The sequence below is a fragment of the Phalacrocorax aristotelis genome, chromosome 1 (genome assembly GCF_949628215.1).
Source record: "Phalacrocorax aristotelis chromosome 1, bGulAri2.1, whole genome shotgun sequence".
NCBI lineage: Eukaryota > Metazoa > Chordata > Aves > Suliformes > Phalacrocoracidae > Phalacrocorax > Phalacrocorax aristotelis.
In genome coordinates this window covers 117,410,205-117,435,341 of record NC_134276.1, presented here as the reverse complement: position 1 = coordinate 117,435,341, position 25,137 = coordinate 117,410,205, and the positions used below count along the sequence as shown (strand labels likewise).

The 25,137-nt window shown below is 44.8% G+C and overlaps 1 protein-coding gene across 1 annotated transcript; it reads left to right on the top strand.

Annotated features, from left to right (window-relative positions):
• The first annotated feature begins 7,384 nt into the window (after positions 1 to 7,384).
• Positions 7,385 to 19,154, top strand: LOC142053660 (uncharacterized). The gene is made up of 7 exons (XM_075085676.1): positions 7,385 to 7,439; positions 8,328 to 8,618; positions 12,895 to 13,026; positions 13,402 to 13,488; positions 14,288 to 14,392; positions 16,564 to 16,710; positions 17,855 to 19,154. Exons 1-7 carry the CDS (start codon positions 7,385 to 7,387, stop codon positions 18,292 to 18,294), a joined length of 1,257 nt encoding a protein of 418 aa, XP_074941777.1. The 3' UTR covers positions 18,295 to 19,154.
• The last annotated feature ends 5,983 nt before the right edge of the window (positions 19,155 to 25,137 follow it).

Below are 25,137 nucleotides of genomic sequence, written 5' to 3'. Positions count from 1 at the left end.
AGATTACTGTTAAATACAACTGCCTGAATCAAGACAGGCGCCCTCAGGAAAGTTCCTGCATTTTAAAATAGCTGCATTAGTTCAGAAATGCCACCATGTCCATTTTTTGCTACTTCAGAGCAATTTCACTGTTTGATGATTTTGAACTTCAGCTGGCTAATGATTTGGAAGTCCCCTTTCCTTTTTTTTTTTTCCTGTTTTTTTTTTTTAACAAAGCAGATGTATCAGTTTTGAAAGGCCCTATGCTTGTAGTGTTAAGAGTATTTTGTCTTTAGAAAGCCCACGATGCTTAAATAGTTGAAATGGCCAAACCCCCACGTCTAACTAAGAGCTCGCTGGAGAAAAGCAATGAAAAGCCCCGGTGAGAATGGCAGTAGATAAGGAGAAGTATGACATATGGGAGTAACCGTTTTTCCATTTGGCAGTAAGCTTTACCTAACCTTCAGCTTTACCATTCTTTGGTATTGTACAGCCTTTACAGTAATTAACTTACACTCAGGAGAACAGCCACCTGAATAGAAGGAAGGAAGTTTACTAAAGACATCCAAAGGATTGTGGCTGCCCACTGAAGATTGTTTCTTAAACATAAGTATCGATCAACCATTTTCACCTGCGCTGAAAGCGCTTTTGGTGTGGAGAGATATGTTCATCACTCATGTAGACCACCGACACTCTGCACAGCTGCTAAAAGATAAACAATGAGAGCTGTTTGCTGCCTTACTCTTCCTCAAGCCCATTTGACAGGAGAAGCTACTGCAAGTATTTCAGCTCCATCAACTCATGCCGTTTTCCATAGCCTAGATAGAATTGCTTGTTAACACTGCAAAAAGTTAAGTGCAGTGCTTTCTAAGAAGATAATGACATCCCTTGGTTTGGATTTGGAGTATTGAAGCTTCTCCCCCCCTGCAATAGTTTCTGATATGGGAATTACAGAATCACAGCGTGGTTGAGGTTGGAAGGCACCCCTGGAGATTATCTAGTCCAACCCCCTGCTCAAGCAGGGTCAGCCAGAGCAGGCTGCCCAGGACCACATACAGATGGGTTCTGAGTATCTCTGTTTCTTCAATACATTTCAGGGAAAAACAAGTCAGGAAGCAAACTAACACTGGATTGATTGAAAAATTGGAAAGCAACCAGTTGCTATATCAATGCTAAAATGCAACTGCTTCAATCTAGGCGTGCACTCGTGGGAAAAACAAGCGAACGAGGGAACTGCCAAACATCTTGGCAGCATCACTGTGTCATGTTCCATTTTTCAGTAGTTCAGAAACTCCATTGTGTTTCAGGGGGATACATGCTTCAGACGACAGTACGTGTCAGTACTCTGGGAGGATTCTAGCTGAAGGTATTTGTATTGTGTCTTGGCAGTAACTGCTGCTTTGAGCAACTTGCATTGAATCAAATCTGCTATCAGCCTTAAAAATGGATGCAGAAAGAAGAGCTTTCTGCCAGGAGACTCAAGGACACCTGTGACGGATTGGGACTAGAATGGCTGTCAAAGCCATTACAAACACATGATGAGGGCAGCCCAGGAATAGCAACCCTTTGTTGCCACAAACTTCTTGCTAGGTTTGATTCAAGCTTACACACACTGGATAAATTACATTTTTTTCCAAATAGAAATTAAAAAAAAAGGGTGCACATCCGTGGATCAGCTATTTTTTAATGTGTTATTTTGTTTACAAATAATGATACGCACTCCCTTTTTGAAGAAATGGACTTCAAAGTGTTTGGCCAATTACATATGAGGTGCAAAATCAGGGTTATATTTGTGCACCTAATTTACCACTCACTTTGGCAATTAACATGTAGGTGAGGAGGTTTACTCTATTTGGTGTTTAACCTGCCCTGTAACATAAAGTAATAGCTGAGGTTTTGCCTGGGTACACTCTTGTGGACCAGCAGTCTGTAACTGACATGCATTAAGGTTAGTGTAAGAAAGCTGTGATGGACCCTTGCCTCACCCAAAATGGAGAGTGGCTGTCATTGTATGGTTTTTAAGACTCCCTAAGTAAAACAGAAAGATATAAGGAAAAAAGCTCTTGTAGAGAAGGAGGAGTGTAACAGCTGGCAGGGGGGAAATCAACTAGTGAGTAAGGAGAGGCATTTCCAGCATTGAGTAAGTGGGAAAGAATATAAGAGAGGACTGGAAGAACAAGTAAATACAGCTGCGTGAATCTCTGTGTGAATTCATTGGAGACAGTCCCCAGGCTCCTAAGGCTCCCGAGACAGCTAGCCAATGGACTGGTGTTAGCGGAGCTTATGTTTTACGTACTTACCTACATACCCAATAAAATGTGTCGGTTAAAGGAGTGACTGCCTTTATCTCAGTGGCTGATTGCTTAATTACCTTAGATTTATTGCTTCGGCTACGATCTTACAAAGCCTAAGATCTGGTGAAACCCGAAAGACTGAAAAGCAACTGGGAAACTGCATTCAACAGATGCTGAATCTTATCGCATCTTTAGAAGACCAATACAATTTAAACAGTTTGCTAGTTAAATAGTCTAAATATTTTTACTTCCCTGTGCAGCCCATCTCCTCATACCGTGGGAAAGGGAGACTGCCTTTCATGAGGTGGTGGCAGGTAGATGCTTTGCACTAGCAGAATGGTGTCCAAGGACTTGGTTGACCCCCTGTTTTGGCTGTGCCTCCCCCGAAGGGCTGCAGCCAGTTCTGCGCTCTTGTGTTCAGTCTTCCCTTAATGCTTCTGTAACTGAAGGATTTGGAGTAACTGATGACCCCTCCGACCCCCAACATCTAGGAATAATGGAGAATTTTCAAGGAGCAGTTATAAAGGACTTCTCAGAAGCGGTTAGCCACACGAAGAAACGCTTTGCACAAGCAGGGAGCACTGGAGGTCCATCTCCCCCCACGACAAATCGTAGCCCTTGGCTGTCACGGCGGGGAGTCCCACTGCGCTCCCCGCCGCCCCCGGCGGGACTACAGCACCCAGAATCCACCGGGGCGCGGGGAGGTGGGCGCGCATGCGCGGTGGGGATACGGCAGGCGGGGCCGGGGCGCCGCCTCCTTAGCCCGTGCCGTTCCTTCTGTGGAAGGGCGGGAAAGTGGGCGATGTGGGGGAGAAGCACTCCGGAGAGGGCTGCGTGGAAGGGGCCTGGGAAGAGGCAGGCTGTCGGCCGAGGGAGCGTGGCTGGAGGGAGCGGGTGGGTTGCTGCGTGCGGGAGGCTTCAAGGAGCAGCAAGGGAGAGGGCAAAGCATCTCTTGCAGCTGTGTGGCGGTCACTGATGGGGAAGGCAAAACGTGAGCCGCCAACTCTGCCTCTCCTTTTGGCCTGTGCTGCCTGTTTCCATTCACAAATGATGTTTGTTTCCGTGGTCTTTGAAGAAGGAGTGCCATACCAAGTCATGCTTAAGGTTCGCTTAATGGCCTGCCTGTAAGAAAGGTGAGTGCAGAGTGATGCTTCCTCTGCGAGACCCTTCCAAGTCAAGCTTATCTGTGGTTTGATCACCTAAAGGTTGTATCTGGAACTTTGTGTTCATGTGGTTGCAGCTGTGGTACTCTCTAATCTCAGGAGTGTAACTTATGTTACCATTTATGTCACAGTTATACAGTTTTTTTTTAATAGTATTTTTCTTGCAAATGCATGGATGTAATATTCTAGTGAACATCTTGCTTTCATTCTCTTGAGTTTTCTGTATCTGCAAACAATACTACCTACTGATTTCTCAGTTTTAATTAGGCTGAAAATGTCATCTTAGAACTCAACATATATAGGGGAAAGTGCCTCTAAAATTGGAAGTTTTGCAGTAAAGCACCATAGTTTGTTCCTCACATCTTACAGTGAGGTGTTTCAGACTGCTCAAAGTATAGTGCAGTCTCTCTTACTTAATTGACACGTCTCCCTGTGGGAAGAAAAAAGGCTTGCTTAAGGGTCATAGATGAAACACACTCAAGAAAAAGGCAGAAGTCGTAGATCATGCCCTGCAATAGTGTTTTCTGTCTGGCATTGCTGAAGCTTGCAGTTGTCTACTAGTGTATTTTTAATACCCAGATATATTTCAACATTGTACTTGGTGACTTCTGAGTCAGTACTCTCATTCTTTTATGTTTGTGTCAAGCAGAGTGAACTGGGAGATCAGTTTCATTGGGAATATAGAGCCTGTGTCATGGCATCGATTAGGTATTTAGAGAAAACATGCAAAAAGATCACACTGAGCAGTAGAAGTTAGGCAACAGGAAGTGACAGGTATGCATTCATTTTTCTAGCCTTTTTTTGGGGGAAGTAGCAAGATAGTTCTGATGTAGTCCTGTGTACGAAGGGACATCAGGCACTTAACAGCATTGGGAAGCCAACTAGAACGGGTGAAATGAAAGGTCTTGTACATTTGTGGGAGAAGTGGAAGGAGAACCACGAATGAAGTGCTTGCTGTCTGTATTTGAAAGCTTGTTTTTCGCTAGAGAGAACTTGCCACTCGTTGTTTGTACAGCTTTAACTCTGTTAGTTTTTTTCAATTAAATACATGTCCCAAGGTGTGAAAAGAAAGCTAGATCTTGCTCTCAGGTGTCTGGGGAATAAGATGTTTGTGTACTGGAGGGGGCAGTATTTCCCCATTTTTTCCCTCAGGCAGCCCGGTGTTGAACGACTTCATTTTAGGTGACGGTTGATCCAGGAATTGAGCTATATTAACGTGGTTATTTGTTTAAATATGTATTTTGTCGGCCACATCAGGGTAATTGTGTTATGCAAAGTAAAAGATAGCAGCCTTGGGTCCCATTGCAGCTTCATTTCAATTGGAACTGATCAGCTGACAAGTCCTAAGTGAAACTGCATACCTGAAATTGCATGCACATGCCTTATCTGCCCAGAGGTAATGGTATATGCAAATTATTTGGGCTCCAGTGGTCTGTGGGTGCTGAGAAGAAATAATTAACAGAGGAGACTTTTTAAACAGTTCAGGTAATTATGAGAATACTGGAGGCTAGTACTCCGTGAGGGTTTTGCATGGCAAGCCTGTCAAAGAGAGGCGGGAGTCACTCAGCTGGTTTTCTTGTGAGCCTTCTCTGATTACGACTACTGCCTGCGGGTCAAACAAGCAAGACAAAGCTTAAAACAAACAGCTCAAATAGAGCTGCACACAAATATGTGCACAGGCACGTGCACACCTGTGTGCACACACAGACGTCTTCCTCATAGCATGAGAATTTTGAAGGGCACGCTGATGTCAACAAGACTAGTGTGGTTAGTGGTGCAAGTCAACATCTTCCCACTTTGAACCCAGGATAAAGCTATAGCTAAAATGCTGACTACCACTGTTCAGCAAGTCTTACTGCTGTTTTGGGCTGTGTAAAGACTTGGCCGCTTACTGACTACCTAATAAACGTGCTGTCGTTTTTCCACGTAACAAGAAACACCACCAGTTTAGTGTGGGAGGAAGGAAGATAAGCAGTGCCGTCGCTGGTAAATCTGCCGTAGGCCGAATGGTTGCTTTTGGGGACCTGCACTTCTTGTGGAGCTCATTTAACGTGGCTAGATGTAGACGACCATGCAAGGGTTGATACTGGGGAGGGCACATCTGAGGCAATGTGCTGTCCAACTTTGTTATGGCAAAAGATGTTAATTATTGGTGTAGCTGCTCTCCTTCAGAGATCTTTTGAAGCCGAATGGTGTTTGCTGCCGATGGCACTGACAGACATCCGGCTATTTATCTGGCTTCATTAAATTGCCCTTTTCGTTTAGATCTCTGAGTTGCTGCAGAACTGTGCGTGGTTTAGACTTCTTGTGTTTGCTGGCTTTTTGTCCTTGTTGCTTGCTATTAATTTGAATGCTTTTGTGTTGAAAGCAGCTAGTTTGCAGTTTTTTCTCCTTTTTCTTTTGAATATATAATCATAGGTGGTTTGTTTTTTTTTTTTTTCCAGGGTGCCATGGTTTTCACAGTCTCCGTATTTGCTGAAATGAGGCAGTAAAGATGGCCCACAAAGCTGTATTTTGTGGTCAAACACATATCTAGTGAAGGTAGCAACGAAGGTTATGAAGGCTCTCTGGTAAAGTTTTCACATGAGAAGTGCTTGACTTGTTGGTTATATGGCAACATATATTTTTAGTCAGGCTGAGGTCTTTCAGATGGTTGCCTTTGAGATGTGTCTCTTGTTTCTATATGAGTGTAAACCACAGCAAGCAGTTATTTTGGATAGTCAGCATGAGTTAGTGGACATTTGCTTCATTTTAAGGCTCTTGGATGCATGCTTTTCTATGACCTTGTACATGCTGAGTTTGGGTCCAAGATGTTGCCTGACAAGCAGAAAGAGAGGCAGTCTGTTCTCCCCAGAGGTTCTGTCTATTTTGTTGCTTGGTCTGGGTGTCAGCTCTGCCCTACATGCAGTTTTCCTTTTTCCTTGTTGAAGCGCAGGCAATGATTTTGGGGAAACTGTGAAACAGCAAAGACAGGTTCAATCAATAATTTGCTGCTCAAGTTGCAGCTTTGGTGTTGTGCCTGTACTGTGGAGTGAAACTTCTCCCTAATTTACGGGTTGACTGTCAGGTTGGGAAATTAGATTCTGTGATCTCCAGAAATCTACTTTCTGAGGTGACCACATAGCTGGCAGAGAGATACTAGTACCATGGGCTTCTCTAGAGACTCGTGGGAGTTTTTCTTCACATATGCTCCTTTGGCATATCAAGAAATGCTTTGTGCTGTCTCCTGTGGCTTCGTTTGGTTAGTCATGTACACACTCAGGCAAAACTGGAAGCTGAGCAGGATGTGTGACATGGCTTTGGGCTGCTGCTGCTGCAGTGTGGTGGTGGTTGTTGTTTGTTGCACTATATTACATAGAATTGGTTTCTTCGGGGAAAGCCCCAATACTGCAGATAACTGTAATATAGTTCTTTGTTGCAGACATCCTCATGCTTTTGATGACAAAGCTATAGCGCCTTACTAAACACAAATAAGAGCTTTTGCTGTGTTGGAGTATTTTTGTAGAGGGCCACAGGAGCAGTTGTACAGATGTGCAAGTCTCCAGCAACAAATCTTCCTTTGTTGACCTGCAGCTACGCCTTTTACCTTGATTTCTTTTTGCTGTGAAAGGACGTCTGATAGTGCTAGCCTCGACTGTCACACTTGTGGCGTGGAAAAAGGGAAGCTTACCCACAAGTTCATAGCTGATACTGTTCTGACACCGGTTGAAGCCACAGGATTTTTTTTTTTTTTTTTTTTAACAAAATAGCTATTCTATCTGAGAATTCTCTATTCAGGTTCAGTAAGGAAATGATTAGCATCTAAGAATACTTTAAATATTTCTCCTCACCTTCTTACTTCAAGTCATATAATTCACTAGGGATCTAAACTAGCAGGATTTAAGTTTCCTGGTGAACAAGCCCATGAAAAAGTGTATATGCAATAGCAAAGGAAAGGTCACTTCTGAAATGGTACCTGTTATCGCCTTCCAGGTTGCGTTGTGTGCAGTTGTTATTCCTGAAGGTAAGAAAACTTATTTAATTCTTAATAATTCCCTGGTAGCAGCATGCTTTAATGCTAAACTGGGATGGAAAATCTGGTTTGGTGTGGATGTGTTCTTAGAGGTTTATGCTGCTGGGTTTATTAGCTGCAGGATCAGGACAACATTTGAGTGTTGGGTTGAAACAAAATTATGTTCCCAAAGAGTTTTAGCTTGCCGCTGTAAGCTGACAGCTGCACTTGCTGTTGTAAGTAGCTTCTGCTTGAAATTAATTCCACTGGGAAATAAAAGACCTCAGCTAATGGAATTATGTCAGTATATTTGGAATACGAAAAAGCCAAGCAATTAAAAATAGAATATTAATTAAGCTTACAGCTTCCTCTTAAAGATTTAATATTTGAAGGAGTGCTGTAATAAACTCTAGCAAGATAATACTAATAAAACAAATGTAATTTGACAGCGCTGGCTTATTAGATATTAATAATTGAGTACAAGATGTGAGCTGTGTCTTTGTATTTACAAAGAATAAAAATGGCTGATACATTAGCTGTCAGGAATACTTTTCAACATGCATCAGGTTATGCCATTTGTGGCTTTATTTCGTCAAAAATCTCTCACAGGAGTTTAAAGAAATTTCTTACTTAAGCTTTATGAAACTGCTAAGGAGGAAGACCAGTACAAAACCATCTGCGCGTAAGCTCTAGTACTTGGACAAGCCAGGGTTTAGTGATAAGTTTGAGATCATACATTTCAGTAGCAAGATTTGGAAGTGAATCCCGATTTTCACTCTTAAATCTCAGCTTGCAGGTGATGTTCTCAAACCAGTCTCATCACCAGAGTTTCAGCCTGATAGCTGTAATTATGTTGAACTATTTGCTAATGACCTTTTCCTGTGCATGCTGTGTTTTCAGCTTACAATGATGTGGTGACAATAGAGGGGAGAGTGTGCGACTATGTTATTTTTGACCCTGAGTGTCCCCAGTTGGAGTACCCTTTTCGGATCAGCTGGCGCAAGGGAAATACATCCTCACAGCGCTGGATGCAGGGCAACACCAGGCATGGCCAGCGTGTTCGTGTCTTTCCTAATGGGACGTTGGGGCTCCATGTGGTTGGGAAAGAAGATGCAGGATGGTACACAGCCATGGTGTGCAACAGCTCTCAGCATTGTCCCTACCAAAGAAAATTTCAGCTACGTGTGCATGGTGGGTGTAAATTCTCACTTTAAAGTCCTTTTCTTTCTGTCTTGGGTTGCCCAGATCAGATACTTGTTTATATTATGATGTGTGGATTATGTATTCACGGTTGACAGCTTCTGCCTTTGAGTTCATGTTATAATATGGATGAGAACAATTCTATGTTATATTTTTAATTAAATGTTTATTACACTTGCAACTAGCATCTACACTTGTGCTACAAGTCTAAAAAAAAAAAAGTTACAGTTAGACTTTTAAACCCAACCATTCAAGCTTCTAAATGTGCTGAGCTCTTACTGAGCTTCCTTGTTCCATTATTGGGTGCTAATTCTAGAGTCCGTTTCAAATCTTGGTTTTTCTCTCTTTGTCCAGTGCTTGAATTTACCAGCCAGAAAAATTAGATCTTTATTTTGAAATGTGTTAACATAGCTATTGGGGTCAACCCAGTCCAGTGATGTTTACTGAAAGCTGTCTTAGCCTTCTTGAAGTCTGACCCACGGTGGAAAAATGTGGAGGTTTAGGGACCTACAAAGCGCTGATTAGGGCTCTCCTCCCTATTCTGAGCATCCTGGCCCTTGAGATGTTACAGTTCTTCAGGGCTACCATGGTACAGAAGATTAGTCAGTTATGCATTGTTCTGCCTTCCTGCTTTCCTCACTCTTGATACCACCCTCTGCTTGTGGTTGCAGGGATGCCAGAGGGCCCACAAAAATAAATACTTGCTCTCTTTTCCCAATAACCCCCTGTCCTCCCTGTCACCTTTCATTCTAGTTCCTGCATTTCCCAGCCAGGAGTAGAGGATGAGAATGAGTTCCTCCTCACGCTGCTCCCTTGATATTTTTGGTACCCAGCAAAGCACTCTGGCTGCCCGGCCTTTCTGATAGCCCCGAATGTTGAAGGCAATTTCATCTTTTGTACTTCAGTGACTTGAACTTGCCATCTCTGACTCAAGCCAGAGCAATGCAAGAACAGGGAATAGAAAATGGATTCTGACAACACTGCTGTTGGAGGTGACTCAGTCTTTGTGCCTTTTAGTTAATGCACTTCCTCTGTTTCCTGGAGATGGGAACCAGAGATATTTTTTTTCTTCTTGTCCACTGGATGGGTAGACAGACAAACAGAAGGTGTTTTAGTCTGTTTGAGTTGTGTCCTATCTTATTTTGAAATAGCTAGGCAACTGAACTATGTTATGGCAGGTGGTTTCAATGTAGCAGAATTCTTTGCTTGTCAGGGCAAAACAATCATTGTGCCCCTGTACTTAGCACTGGTGAGGCCGCACCTCGAGTACTGTGTTCAGTTTTGGGCCCCTCACTGTGAGAAGGACATTGAGGTGCTGGAGCGTGTCCAGAGAATGGCAAAGAAGCTGGTGAAAGGTCTGGAGAACAAGTCTTATGAGGAGCGGCTGAGGGAGCTGGGGTTGTTTAGCGTGGAGAAGAGGAGGCTGAGGGGAGACCTTATCGCTCTCTACAGCTACCTGGAAGGAGGTTGTAGTGAGGTGGGGGTCGGACTCTTCTCCCTAGTAACAAGCCATAGGATGAGAGGAAACGGCCTCAGGCTGTGTCAGGGGAAGTTTAGGTTGGACATTAGGAAAAACTTCTTCACCGAAAGGGTTGTCAAACATTGGAAGAGGCTTCCCAGGGAAGTGGCTGAGTCTCCATCCCTGGAGGTATTCAAAAGGGTAGATGTGGTGCTTGAGGATACGGTTTGGTGGTGGACTTGGCAGTGATAGGTTAGCAGTTGGACTCGATGATCTTAAGGGTCTTTTCCAACCTTTACAATTCTATGAATCTATGATTGCCTAGAAGCAGTTAGCTTTTTAGAAGCAAGTAGTTATTATTTGCATGGGAGTTATTTTCATTCAGACTTTGAGACTATGTAATTTTATAACACAGACGTGCCAAATTCAGCTTATGACAAAAGGCATAGGGTTTGTTTCTACTTCTGAGACAGTAGCTATTACAAATGTCAGGATCCAGCTTTGTAGAGAAACTGTTGAAAGCCACTATTTGAGTTTTGGAAAGTATCAAAGACAATATTTTAGATGTGTCCCTGGGCATTCATTTATATGATGGATACTGATTCATAATACTTTCTTGATATGTCTTGTGACCTCCCAGTAGGATTCTCCATTCCTCAACCAAATCCAAATAAAATGCTTCCTCAGCATGACAAGGAAATGGACCTCCAAACTGTTCAGGGACTTAATTTGTTACCTGCTTTCCTCTTAAAAGCAAACTCTGGCTGCATGCAGGTTCCTAGTAGATATCTTGTAAGCCTGTGTGGGAATGCTTCCAAGGTAGTAAGAGATTTCAAAAAGCAAATATGCATGACGTCCTGTACATCCTGTAAGTAAATATGCATGTGCTGTCTTTCAGTAGGGCACCTTGTCAGAGGGCTTGTAGGTGACTGTGTTACTTTTGACCTGAACTGCCTGGAATCAGCTGGAGGCATCCATGTCATCTGGAAGAAAGGCAACCTATAGCTTGCCCACCTTGTTGTAGTGAGGAAAATCTGTGTAAGCGCATGGAATGGAAGAAACATTACTAAAATGGAAAAAAAACCCCTATCTTATTACAAGTTAAAATATTAAAGCACTCTTATAATGAATCTCTCTGTATTGATTTCAGGATGATGTTTCAAATAACTGTAGCAATGGAAGAACACTTCCAACTAACAACAGATACAAGAAATATTCCTGCTTGTGGTCCCTCTCTGTGGAATGTAAAATACCCCAGAAATGAGCAGATATGTTTTTTCTCTGCCCTCAGGAGTGGAAACATTTAAAGAAATCACAGAACTTGCTGGTGGATCCGTGTTCTTGAATCTAACAGGGACAAAGCTGAAACACTTCTTTCAGGTAGTCTGGAAAAAAGAAAACACAGAAATTGCTTGGACAAATGGTTCTTGTGTTTGGTACCATGAGGAATATGTTAACAGGTCTGAGGTTGTGTCTAATTACAGTCTTAGACTAGACAGGATTCAGGAACGTGACCACGGTAGATATTCTATAGAAGTGAATGACAGAGATGGGAGAACCGTATATGAAGGCATCACTAATGTAAAAGTTGGTGAGTATCACTTAAAAATGCTGGCTCTCGGTTAAGCAGAGGTTTGGGGGTTTTTTAATCCAGATTCAATACACAAAGCCAGATGGATTATGTAAGAGACTGCCCCAAACGCGCTAGCAATTAGCTAATTAACAGATGGATGAAACAAAGACTAGCTAGGGTAAGCCTTGTTGGGTAAAGCTGGGTGTTTTTTTGCCAGTATGACTGCTCCAGCCAAAGACCTAGGCTGGCAGAAAGTGTTATTGTGTTTCTGGTTTGCTACTCCAATATATTTTGAAATGAGCTGTGATGGAAAAATTACTTTTTTCTTTTTTTTTTTTTTTTTTTTTTAAGCCAGTAAATGCCATATCCTTTGTTCAGGTGATTGCTGGTTTAGATGTATCAGAACTTTCTGGTGAATTTGAGTTTATGACTATCCCCCAAATTGCGAAAAGATCCACTTTCACAAGGGTTACTGTGGTGGGGAAACTGGGAAACTTCATTAAATGCTGCCTGTGATTCTAGCTTTGTTCTAAATTTCACAGTTTAAGAGGTATAACTAATGTAGTTATATTAGTCTTTTTACTGGGCAAGGGACACACAAGAGAGAGGAAAACAGTTATTGTAAAAAAAGAAATAATTCACATCTACTGCTTGCCTCTTCTCCTTCATTTAATGCCGAGAGACTCATGTGTTCATGGGCCAGCAGAGCTCTGGGCAGTGACACCTTAGCTTCCCAATGAAATGGCATGAGTGGTGCTTCAGTGCTGCATGCGCTTCCCTGGAACACAAGGCTGATGTACTGTTTGGACTTTTCTGTGGTACAGAAACCCAACCAGAGTGATACAGAGAGTCTTGCAAGTATACCTGAGTATTACACAGTGATACCCAAATGCCTAGTGTGTGAATATATCTCCCTAGCTATTCTTACCACACCTTACAGGTTTCTTCACTGCCTGTTCTTTCTGCCTCACACCACCAATGATCTAGGCTGTTGGCTGAGGTTTCTCCCAATGTCATGGGCTACAGGGTCCCATATATACTTCGTGAAAAGAGACTCTTTGATTGTAAAAACCTTAGAGAAAATAAAGAAGGTAACCTTTAATTTTAGAAATCAGCTTTCTGATAATAATGTACTTACAGGCTGTTACAAAAATAATTAAGAACAATAAAGATAACATAGTAGAGCAGGATGAACGTACACTAAGTTTTTTTTTACAACTGATTTTTCCTTGTAGAGCAAAAGGAGGCATTCAGAAGAATTCTTGTTCATGTACTGTTCTATATTCTCATAGCATCAGTAGGAGTTGTATTTATTACTATCTTGGTTGCGCTGATATGGCATTTTCAGAAGCACAAAGGCAGGTCAGGTAAGATATCCTATTCAACATTTTCAGAATACAAAAACCCTATTTAAATAGCCATTTATGTGTAGATCCAGTTCTCTGCATTTCAGGGAATATCTGACAGTGCAGTTTCTACTGTGAGTTAGTTTAAGACTAACAGGCTACAGATTTACACTGCTGTCAGTGCTGCTGTTGCCACGTGGCTCTGCAGGGACTGACTGCCTGAGGGTTTCCCACATAGATGGAACCTGCCTGCTGCCAAGGTCCTGTGCTGGGAGTGTCTACATTGGTCCTGTGTGTCTACACGATGGACTTGTGGCAAGGCCTTAGGAGGTCCCAGCAGCTGTGATTTTCCTGTTGTTTTCACAGTCTGCTGACAGGTGGTTTTGTTATTTGCAGATGGGACATTGGCTCGTAAAAAAGGGCCTTGTATCTCTGTCTGGTGGGGCTCCTCTGGGTTCGGCCACTTTTGGGAGCACAGCGTTGGTGAGTGCTGGCAGTGGTGGGACACCCATGTTTACTCCTGAGTCAGGGACCCTAGCCCAAATGTGATGTGACCTCCCTGAGCCCAGACACCACGTCACCCATGGAGCCGTGCGGGTGAGCATTTGTTAATGGGGCTCAACCATGACAGTGTTGTGCAGTATGCGTGAAGCTGTGCTGCTGCTCAGGAGCTCCCCCTGAGCTCCGAGGCCTGTGTGAGATTTCAGTACAAATTAATACAAATCTTCTGGTTTGTCAGCTTTAAATAGCTCACACCCAAATGAGGGCAAGATGGGAATGAGAATCACAGGTCCCTGCAGCAATGCATAAAGGTGAGAAGATAATGGGTCTGTGTGGCTCAGAGGATGGAAGATGGTGGCCTTCTCTAACAAGAAGCTGTTATTGCCTGGAGGTGCTTTGCAGTTCAAATCCAAAGTTGGTCCAGCCCATAGCTAATGCAGACAAAAGGTAGTTTGGTAGAAAGGAGTGGGTAGTGATTTGAAAGGCTTTAAGCTAAACAGAGGAGAGGACTGGGGGCAGGAAAGGTGAGAGGGAAAAGAGAATTGGGGGGAGGGTGCATGAGGAGACTAAAAAATACAAGATCAGTGGGTAGAATATTGTCCATGGTTCAGAGTGGTGAGATGCACTGAAATCAAAGCCATTATCTTTAGTGATGTTCTCCTGAGCCTGCCTTACTTCTGGTAAGGGATGAGCTATAGGGAATTGGGCAATATGGTGGGTATGAATTCTTCCAGCTCTTCCTGTGAATGTTTCAACTGTATTTGTCTGCTTTTTACTTCAGTTCAGATCCTGATACCAAGTATTCATCATGCAAGTTTGATCCTTGCAGATGAGGGAGACAATCCTGAGAAATGTGAAGAAGGGGATGAAAACAGTCGTCGTTCAGGTGAATATCCATTGCTGTGTGGCTTCCTGTCAATCACAGAGAGGGAGCCAAGAGTGTGATTTGGCCGAGTGTGGTTTAGTGAGGCCTGATTATCTTATTTAAACTGAATATTGTAATCAAGGGGGTCTCTTTCCAGCACAGAAATATCTCAAATTTGAAAGATCCAAATTACTCAAAGTACTGGCAGCTGCTGACAGCATTAATACCGGCGTAATCACATGTTATCTAGATCATCCTAGTCCAGTGCACGAATATTCTGCAGTCTCAGGTCTTTCCTACCCTAGTCTAGTGGGCTCTGTCCTCTTCACCTGGGTGCAGAGACCAGCGGTTCCTTTTGGCTACTCACTGCCTGGGAATGGCTGGTGCTTTCCCTTCTTCCAGTTGCCCTGCACATGTGTTAGGCATCACCCTTTCTGGGCAGAGAGGGTCGCTCAGACTGTGCAGAGCAGACAGTATCTCTTTGGTGTTAACTGCAGTGATCTTTCCTTCCATCTGTCTCTCCTTCTGTCCTCCCCCATACTCTTTTGCCCTTTGTGATCCTTGCACAGTTCCTCATAATAGAGGACACCACCACCCCACCCCCCCGCCTTGGATACAAGGAGTGTTAGCGAGAATCTACGGTGTATTGTATATGTTTAGTTCTCATGAATCTAAGGGGTATTGTGTATGATTAAGTTAGTGTGAATATAGACCCTTTCCTTTTTGATTAAACGTTGTTAATAGGTAATCTAAGACTAGGGCTGAGATATCTTGGCCATCAGCTCGCTCATTTAATTAATGACAAACATTTCTTTTTAGAAGAAAAATGAGTGAGAGTTGCTAAGAGGAAATAGTTTGAAGTTGTTTCTATGTAACAGGAGTTACATTGCCCCATCCATCAAGATCACCAAAGACCCCTGAAGAAAAGAAAGCATGCATGGAAGAAAGTGAGGCAGAGCCAAGAAGAATGACTCAGTGCCAATTATATAACTTAGGTAAATGAGAATGAATATGTATTAGATAGATAGAATATGTATGGCCATTATTGTATAAATACGATAAGGTAGCTGGCTTCAGTGTGCTTGATTTATGGAAAACCACTGAGCACCCAGGCTTGTGCAACCCTGAAATAAATTTGCAGTGTCGTTCCTGAGTGTGTGATTGTTGACTCACTGCACGCTGGGCGGTGGATCCGCTTTTCGGGTAACACTCCCACCTGGTGGGAGGAGTTTCCATCCCAGCTCCGAGCTAGGCTATTGCACAGCGTTCGGCACGTGTCATTCATCGGCCTGGAGGTCCTGTCCCCTCAACACCAAGATGTGATCTGCAGGGAGCAAAGGGACCAGACCCTGCTGTCACCCCTACGGCGGGGGTGTGAGAAGTCCAGTGGCTTCTCTGTGGACAGAAGGGATTCCCGCATCTGAGTGTTGAGCACTGCGGCACTAGAGGTATTGTGTGTGCACTGGGTGGTTCAGGGAATAGATGTATCTTCTTGGGCTCCTTTCCTGCTCTGTTTTGTAGTTACAGGAAGTGATGGAGGATGGAGGTGGTGGGTGAAGTGGAGTGAAACTCGGATGCTGTACTTGAGAGGCATGGCAGAGACTTCGGTTTCAATTTACATTTTTTCTGAGTTTTCAGTAAATATACAAATCTAATAATTTTAGAAATGTGGCTTCAGCTGTGAAACATAGACATTTCTGTTTGCTTTCTGCTTTAAACAAGGTGTTTCCTCATGGAGGATGTTACTCAGCCCAGATCCCTGTAATTGCTTATGGAGCATCTTGTGGCTAGTGCCTACCCTCGTGAGAGTCCCCAGACTGGCTACTTTCATGCCAGCACTGCACTCATCAACCAGTGCCTGAGAAACACATGTTGAACTACTACGGGGATACTTTGCAGAGGGAGTTGTAATGATGTTCAGGTGAAAATGCCATACCTGTAGGCACCGGTCACACACTGTCTGTGCTGGCCTGTTTGCCAAAGGCATTTTGCCTGTCTGAACTCTGAACCTTGAGCCAGTGTCTTTTTTATACTATGAAAACCTCCATTCCTGTCCCAGAAGTAGCTTCAAAGGAGTGTCTAAAGGAAGGCAGTCAGAAGTCAGCCCAGGAACTGACCTCTGAACTCCATCTTTTTCTGTTGTCCACACTTTGATTTTTATTTTCAGTTAAATGTTTTTTTTCTCCTTTCAGAAAATGATGAAAATCCTAGTGTGCAGGGACTAGATGGTACAAACTCCACAGAGCAAAGGAGTAAAGGTTTTGTGAGAAGCAACAAAAAGGCTATAAACCCTGCAGCAGCTGACAAGGTGCCACATTTTTCTGGTTCCACGTTTCAAGGTAATCAAAAGCAAGTAAACAAAGCAAAAACTGAACTAGAGTAAAATATCAAACAAGAGCTTTAAGAGAATTTCCTGTGGATGGGAAGCAAGACTCAGGCTGGGGAAGTGGAAGGTCTCCTGCCCGTGCAGGGTCGCTGTGCTCAGCACCTGGCCTGTGCTTAGTGCAGTGTGTTTGGCCAGTGCTCCCCCACGCTGTGGCCAGGGACTGCACTGCCAGTGGAGCTACCCAGGCCCTTTTCTACCTCTTGGCACACAGAGCTGCAGCAAGCCCTGTCCAAAACGCTTGGGTGGCTCTGCCCAGCATTACTGGCTGATGCCACCGCAGGCAGGAGCGAGCTGTTGGCCAGAAGTCCTGCTCACACCCGCTGAACACGGAGGAGAGAGTGAACAGTGAGGCCCTGGTGCCCCAAAGCACTTGGCTGTTCAGGTGGGAGTGTCCCCTATTGTGCCCCTTCCTGTAAGGGGCACACCCTTTACATTAACACCCCGTCTTTCCCTGGGGCCTTTGGGACAGGCCAGAGCTTGAGAGCTGTGAGCAGAGCCAGTGGTCTGCAGGGGCTGTGCCCCTCTGCCCATGGGGGTGGTGGGGGCTGAGGGGCATCCTGTGGGTGCGGGGTCTATGGGCGGGCTGGGCTCAGCAGGCTGTGTGCTGCGCCTGAGCCCTGCTGTAACCGCAAGCATCCACTCCTACTTTGTGCTAGAGGCAGGGAGGAGCTACTGCTACAGATGGAGTTGCTCTGAGTGCGAGCATCCACTGGTGCTGTTCTGCCAGGCAAGTGCTCACCCAGGGGTCTGTCATCTCCCCCATGTCCTGTGGAAGGCCTGGCCAGAGGTATACCAGCCCTGTGTGCAAGCATCGAGGGAGTGAGTGCTTCACCATACAGCTCAGGGTGCTCCCATGCCTGCCGGCAGCTGGTCAGTGGCCTCTAGCTTGCCAGCTCCTTCGAGGGGCTGCCCTGGTGTCTCTCTTTCTGCCACGCTCCCCATCCTCCTAGCGGATGGGAAGCAGAGGTGGTCCTTTTGCACATATTCTTTGGCCAGCCTTTGCCAACTTCTGGCTGTGGGGTTTTCCTGTGTCTGTATCATCATCTTGTCTAGTCAGTGGCATTAAAGAGATTTCTACTCATCTTTTTTCCTTCCAGATGGAGAAAGGGGTGAGCTGTCCAGGCACGGAGGTATGACAGCTGTAAAGCCTCCTGCTTTGGTTAATGAAATGTGTGTTACCCCAAATGCTAAGAACACCACCCATCCAGAATTTGAGCACTCCATTCCCCCAGCGTTTGATGGCTGTGCTCCTGCAGAACTCAATTCTTGCAGTCCTCCAGGATCTGAGGGCTTGAAGGATGACTATGTTATTTTGTGTAACTCGGACTGTGTGACTTCAGGATCCATACGGTCCTGGAAATGCAGTGAAGGAGACATGCCTTCTCAGTACGCTTTGATGGACAGCAGCAAAAGGGGGCTCCCAGAAGACAAGTCTGGAGATTCAGTATGCAGTTCTTTCTATCGATTTCCCAGGAAAGATATCCACAGTATTGGACTTGAGGTTTGGACTCTTCCCTTCTGTCTCAGCTGGCTTTGAGCTAACCTTGCATTTCTGCTGTTGCTCATACAGATCTGATTTTTTGCTTTGAAGAATCGGGTGGAAGCCTGGAGAGAAATTTCTCTGTGGATCAGTTTGTTTTCCAGAGCAGATGCCCTTCTCTTTTCTTTGCTGAAGGTCTTCCAGGAGAACCTGGGAGGAGTCCCTTGGAAAGCAGACCTCGTAATTAACACTGAGAAGCATTCAGTGCCCGCTTGTCTTTGCTTCCACTAAGAGGTGTCACTGAAAAGAGAAGGGCCTCAGGGATTTCTGGAGGCCAGATCAGGGCTCTGACCTCAGTCCCCATCAGCCCCCATGGCTGGTCCATGCACCTGACTGAATGGACAGGGGAGCAGGGCCAGCACCTGAACAGCTCAGTGGACATGACTTCACTCTTCATTTAACACATACAGTGTTAATAAAACCACAGTTTAACTTGGTAGATTTAAGCATGATTGTACTCCTGTTGTTTGCTTAGAGGAATGTGCCACTTAGGTGGAAGTCAGTTTAAACTATCTTAGGAGATGGGAACTGCAGCGAAGAATGTGCCACAGCTTTTATTTAGGAACTGTTGTTTTAGAAGGAAAAAAAGGGAAGAAAACGAACGTGGCTAGCAAATGGGCATAGCCATATATGTACTTGCGATTAACAAATAGCTTTGGTAATTAGATGATGTATTTTCTGCAATGCTCATGTTTAAAATTTATCTTAAATGGTGTGTAGTAATTTTAAGATGGCTTTATCTTAGTTACAACGTGCTGCTTGTATGTTTTCTGAAGTATCTCCTCTTACAGAATGTTGAATAAAAAGTGTGGTTTTTTTTTTTTTGTAGTTGTTACTAAAAAGGTGTTCCTGAATGTAATCTGGTTTGCTCTTTAAGGGTATCTTAATACATGTTCTTTCTGTAGGTAAAATCTATGGCTTTGTATTCTAACCCTGCTGTAGGCAAAGCCACATGGTTAGTGTCTCTTTGAGGAAGCAGATGATTGTGATGACAATCCCACTTCCTGACTGCCCTTCAGGGAGAAAAGCCCCAAACCCAACCCCTTTCTCACCTTGTTCTCACAGGGTTGTTCTTGCTTTGCTGTGGAGTCTACAGTCTGCCCACATTGTTCTCAACTTTTGATTCTCACAACTGACCACTATTTCCTTGTAGAATTTTAAAGTAATCTGTCTTCGTAGCTCTTGCTTTTCCTACTGTGTTCAGAAAGGAAAGATATATTTTTTTGAAGGGGATCACCTGCTAGCTCACATTCAGACTTCTGATATTCTGTCTGAAGGCAAAAATTCAGGTTTATCTTCTAGCCTATGGTGTGAGCTTGTAAGTCTTCACAGTGTAAGAGCTCTTTGAATTCCTGTTGGGTATTTCCAGGAAAAAAAAAAGAAAAAGCTGATTCTGCTGTTGATCTACAAGAGAATTCAGCAAGTGTAGATCTAGACTGACTGAGACACATTGTGATCTGCTTACCATGAATGGGTATCTCCAGAAGTGTCAATCTTGTAGAGTGATGAAAAATTAAGAGCTGATGAGTACAAAGTGTCTGAAAACTGAGTGAGAAAGCTTCGATAGATTTGAGCATGGTTACTGAAAGTTGCAAATTGGAGGATGTCACAGAAAAGGAGTTTCCAAAACAGGTTGTGAGCTTGGAGTGCCTTCCTGTTTACAACAGCAAAGCTAAGTAATTATTGCCCATTCCTTGACTACTTCTTCAGATCAGTTTCATTTTGCAAAGTATTTAACTGTGGGAACTGTGCATGTCTGCTATACTAACTAGGTGACTTGGCATTGGAAAGGAAGGCTTACAGGTGTCTGTCAGTCAAAGGGTACAAGAAGAGTAAGTACACCACAGCTCTGAAGGGAAGAGTAAGTGACTAGATTTTAACGGTTGAAATTCCTCGACTTGCCACGTGTGTCCTTACTCTTTAAAATACTAGCCTTACATGTTTATCGGCAAGGTCTTCTATGTTCTGCGTTTGGAATCGACTTCTTTATACTATTAAGTCAAGACCAATTTGCAATTAGTTCAGCAAGAAACATGCCAACTTCCTCAGGGTGTCAGGCCCGTCCTTCCTCTCACACCCAAGCACCAGCACCACGACTAGAGCCACATGCGAGGCCATGCGGTGAGGGACAGCAAAGCCACGCCGGTGTCAGCCAGCGGTTACTCTCGGCAGCTGCCAGCACTGCCCGGTGAAGCCTGGCGCTGCGCCGCTGGCCCGGGCGAGGCGCTGCCGGGGCTCTGGGGGCCGGGGCCGGGTGTGAGGGGCTGCCAGGGGCTGGTGTGTGCCAGCGGCCAGCTGCAGCGGCTCTGCCATTCCTCTGGGGAGGGGCTTCTCTGCGTGGGCTTCGAGTGATGGTTTCTCTGCGTAGCAGGTTCCAGAAGCTTCAGGAGCCTCTGGCAGCTGCGTCCCGATTGGCTGGAGGAGATTGTTCCCTGCATCGTGACTGGTGGGTTCTGGAACATGGGTGGGGCTGCGGCACCTACCCCACGCGCCCCTGCCGCAGCCCACGGTCCGTGGGGGTGGGGAGGGGATGAGGGCTGCAGTGGGGAGCCCCTGGGGAAGGTGGGGTACCAGGGGGTGCCAAAAGCGCCCTACAGCTCTATCAACCTCTGTGTGGAGCTCCTGAAACAGCATGAGGCTGTGGTGACCTGCAGGGCTGGGATTGTAGAGAGAGGGAGAAGCTCTAGTGATACAACCTGACAGGACCGAATACTTTTGGACACCATCCTTTCTGTAAGTAAGACTTAGAGTCCCTTTTGGTTATTCCTGCTGATATAAGTGCTGATGGGAAGGAGCTGGTGGTCCACATCACAGATTACACTGGCCGGGGCAAGGTAGGGTAGGGCTCTGTGTGACTGGCTGGGGCAGGCTGGGGTAGGACTCCGACACCCAGAGCTCTAAAACCTTTCCCCCCGCTGGCTATCCAGAGCCCTATACCATCTTGCTCGGCTGCCAGCTGCAGACCTACCCAGCTTGCCCCGGCCAGCCAGCCGGAGCCCTAAACCCTTTCCACCACCTGGTTAGCCAGAGCCCTACCCAATTTGGCCCAACCGGTGTAGGGCTCTGGGTGGCTGGCCGGTGTAAGCTTATTTTTGGGTCTGGCTGTCCTTCTGGGGCAAACTGAGTATGGGTCTGGCTGGCTGGTTCGTATAAGTGGTTTAGGGCTCTGACTGGCTGGCTGGCTGGGGCAAGCAGTGTATCTGGGCGCCTGGCTGTTGGGGGAAGTAGGTAAAGGCTCGGTTTGGCCAGCTGTGGCAAGCAGTGCAGGGGACTCGCTGTCCGGGTGCTGTAAGGTGTGAATGGCTCTGGGTGGCAGACCGGGTCAAGCAGTGTGGGCATGTCTTGCTGGCTGTTCATGTGTCGGGGCAAGTTTTCTAGGTCTTTTGCTGGCTGGGTGGTGCAAGTGGTAGGTGGCTTTGCCTGGCTGGTTGGGCTTGTGTAGACTCTGGCTGGTCATTTGGGGTAAGTGGTGTAGGTTTGTATCTTGTTGCTTGAGGCAAGTGGTAGGAGTCTATGTGGCTGGCTTGGGTCAGGTTTAGCGCTTTGTCTAGCTGGTGCTCGTGTGAGTGTGGTTCTCTGTTTCCAGCCCTGGGCTTAGTATTAATCTAGCTTGCCATTGTCAGAGGCTATGGGTGGCTAGTTTTCAAGCTTGCATCTGTCTGGTGGGTGATGATCATATTTCTGCAGGCTAGTTGACAGGGAGATGCTCTTGCTGGCCAGCAGAGGAGTGTGTGGCTCTGTCTGTCTGTTTGTGAGGGCATGTTTTTGGTTTTTTGACTGGCCAGGGAGAGACTGTTTTGCTGGCTGGTTGCAGGGAACATGGCTGCTGTCCAGGCGCAGGTGGTCTGTATGTCTGGCCTTGGTTGAGGTGCTCTGGCTGGTGGGAGATGCTTTTGCCTTTGTGATTAAAGGTGTCATTGCTCAGCTTAGTGTTCCAGATAACAATCATGTGAAGGAAGGTTAGTGGGTTGCCCTAAGTAGAAGAATAATAAGCAATAATTTGTGTTTGGTAATCGAATGGGAACATTGGGACCTCAGGAGGTCCTGTATTAACAGCCAGGTGGCAGAGGCAGCACAATACTGGATGTCTGAGTATACTTCAGAGGTCCTGAACATGATGTGAGAGGGGAGGAGTGTGTCTGTGTGTTATTGGATGATTATGCTTAACCTTTCGTTTCAAATAAACTCCTTGAAAATCCCTTTGGATACCTTTCTTCTCTTATGGAGAAGGGGTTTCATGATCATGAAATAAATCTTTCTACCCTTGTGTCCCTTTTTTCCTCGGCCAGCAAACATCCCAGATCACTTTTGCAACAGAATTTGTAGCCCAGATAGGACCCTTCATGCACTGGTCAACTCTGGCACCTATTGAGCATCTGAGCTGCAGACTGTGTGAGCTCATCTATTTCTGTCTGTTTCAGGGAGTATGCTGGGACCAACCAGAAAGAGGTGAGGTGGTGGTGAGTTGCATTTCTGTAATTCTTCATAATTCCTTTAATTTGGTAACGGGTCAAGGTGTAGTGAAAGGTACTTCGTTGTCAGAAATCTGGAATAATTGAAGCAAAATTGCTGGGTCCCCATGGGTTGTCAAGGAAAAGGGCTGTGGAATTGTGTCAAGATACCTGGCTGACTATGACTGCTTTTGGGGTCTGGAGGCCAGAAGTGGCCATCAGTGGGCAGTTTTAACTTTGTCTAAAGTTCTTGAAGCTAATATTGGAAGACCATTTCCCAGCTCAAATCAATTATTGGTACGTTTGGGATAATTGGCAACATGATAAATCTAATAAGATAAATAATAAGAACAAAACCAAGGCATCTCTTTAGTCGCTGCTCTTTGTGCAAGCTCAGACAGCTGCTATAGATATCTCTCTATCTCCTTTGCCTCCTATTGACTCTATCACTCGTGTTTCCCCTTTGCACCTCCTGGTTTCCCTTCAACAGCTTTGCAAGCGCTGCTGAAGGAGGTGGTTATTCCTCCTCCTGCAACAGGGGCAGCTGCAACCATAACAAGAGTACAAGTGCCATTTGGCCCAGCAGATCTGGTGGTGTGGCAGCAGCAAACACCCTGACTCCAGGAAGATCTGGAAAAGGTTCAGCAAATGATTAGGGGAATTTTTAGAGCATATGGCACTGCTTGGTCTGATGTTTGTTGGTTACCGGAAACTGTATTTACTCCTGAAGTGTGAGTGTTGATTTTGCAGAAAAATAGAGAATGCTGCTCCAGATGGTAGGACTGTGTGGCCAGACACAGAGCCAGACAGGAATTATCAGGATCCAAGGCAGGATTAGATGCATTAAGATTATATCGAAAAGGGTTAGAAGAACGGTGAATTGGACAAAGACAAAAGAATGCTGACAAGGCATTAACTAGGCAGGGGAAACCATTTTGAATGTGTGTGGGAGCTGACCCTGAAGCCCTGCAAAATGTGTCTTTGCTTGTCTCCTTATTTGTAGATCAAGCAGCCCCAGATATTAAGAAGTATTTTAACCAGCATTCTCTGGGTTGGCAAGGGAAGCTGACAGGGGAGATAGTAAGTATTGCAATATTTGTGTATAATGGAAGGGATGAGGCTAAGGCTAGGCAGAAGGGAAAACAGCAGGAAGAGAAGGCTGACTTGTTAGCAGCTGCTTTGCAAAGTAGGAATTTTAAAGGGCAAAGAGGTAATAATAATGGAAATAAGTGAAATAGAAATTTAAATCAGACAAGACCAAAGGATTACTGCAATAAAACCAAGATATTGGAAAGACAATGCCCTGTGATCCCAAGAAGGGGGACTATGACAGCAACCAAGGGGAAACCAAATCAGTTGGGAGCTGAACAAAAGCGATGAACAGTGATGGTTACCAGATCCCCAAGCCCTAGCAGTGGAAGGAGATAGAAAAGTAATCCTCTCAGGGGAGTCTAAGGAACCAATTATAGACTTGAAAATTGGAGATGAAACTCATGTCTGATAGGTACTGGTGCAACTTACTCAAAATTAACAAGCCCCAACAAAGGATCAAGAATTAAGGGTAAAGTAAATGTTGTAGGAATAGAAGGTAAATCTACATTTGTACCCAGGACATAAGAAATGATACAGATAGGTCGATGGTCTGTCAATCATTCTGTTGGGATCAGCACCAGCAGATTTGGTGGGGAGATATTTGTTATATAAATTATGGGCAGAGTTGCAGTGCACACCACAAGGAATTACATGGTGATTCCTGATACATAATGTACTAAAAAATCATGATGGTTATAGCAACTGAAGAAGGGGTAGAAATACTCCAGGAGCTCAAAGACTTACCTAGGATTTTAGGGGCCCAATATGTATAACCATACATACACAGGTATGTATGGTTATTAAGGTCAGCTAATCCAGTACAGATAGAAATGAAGGGAGGCAAACCTCCCTGCTTAAAAATTCCTGTTATCTCAGGAAGAAAGAGAAGGTATAAGACCAATAACTGAAGATTTTCTTGCACTTCCTGAAAATCTTACTTGCTTCAGATTTTCAGGGTATGCAAGAATTTAATCTAGTCTGAAAAGGCTGTATTTATTTGCTGTCTTTGACTCAACCAAGGCTATCTCATTAAAAAGTGTCATGACGAAGGACTTTTCAATCTGCCTTTCAAGTTCTAGTTGCCATGCTGAAATTGTTTCTAGCTTTCATCCTATAAAACACTGCTTTTCAGTTTCTTTCAATTTGTGGACCCCTAAATTTTTTTTCAGTGGAGTTCTGCTCCCTGTACAATGATTTTCAGTCTGCTGACAAGACTGTTTTTCTAAATACCTTAATCTGTGTTTGGCTCGCACTTCCAGTAAGCAATACAAAGGTAGATGAGCTGGAAGTCTCTTTT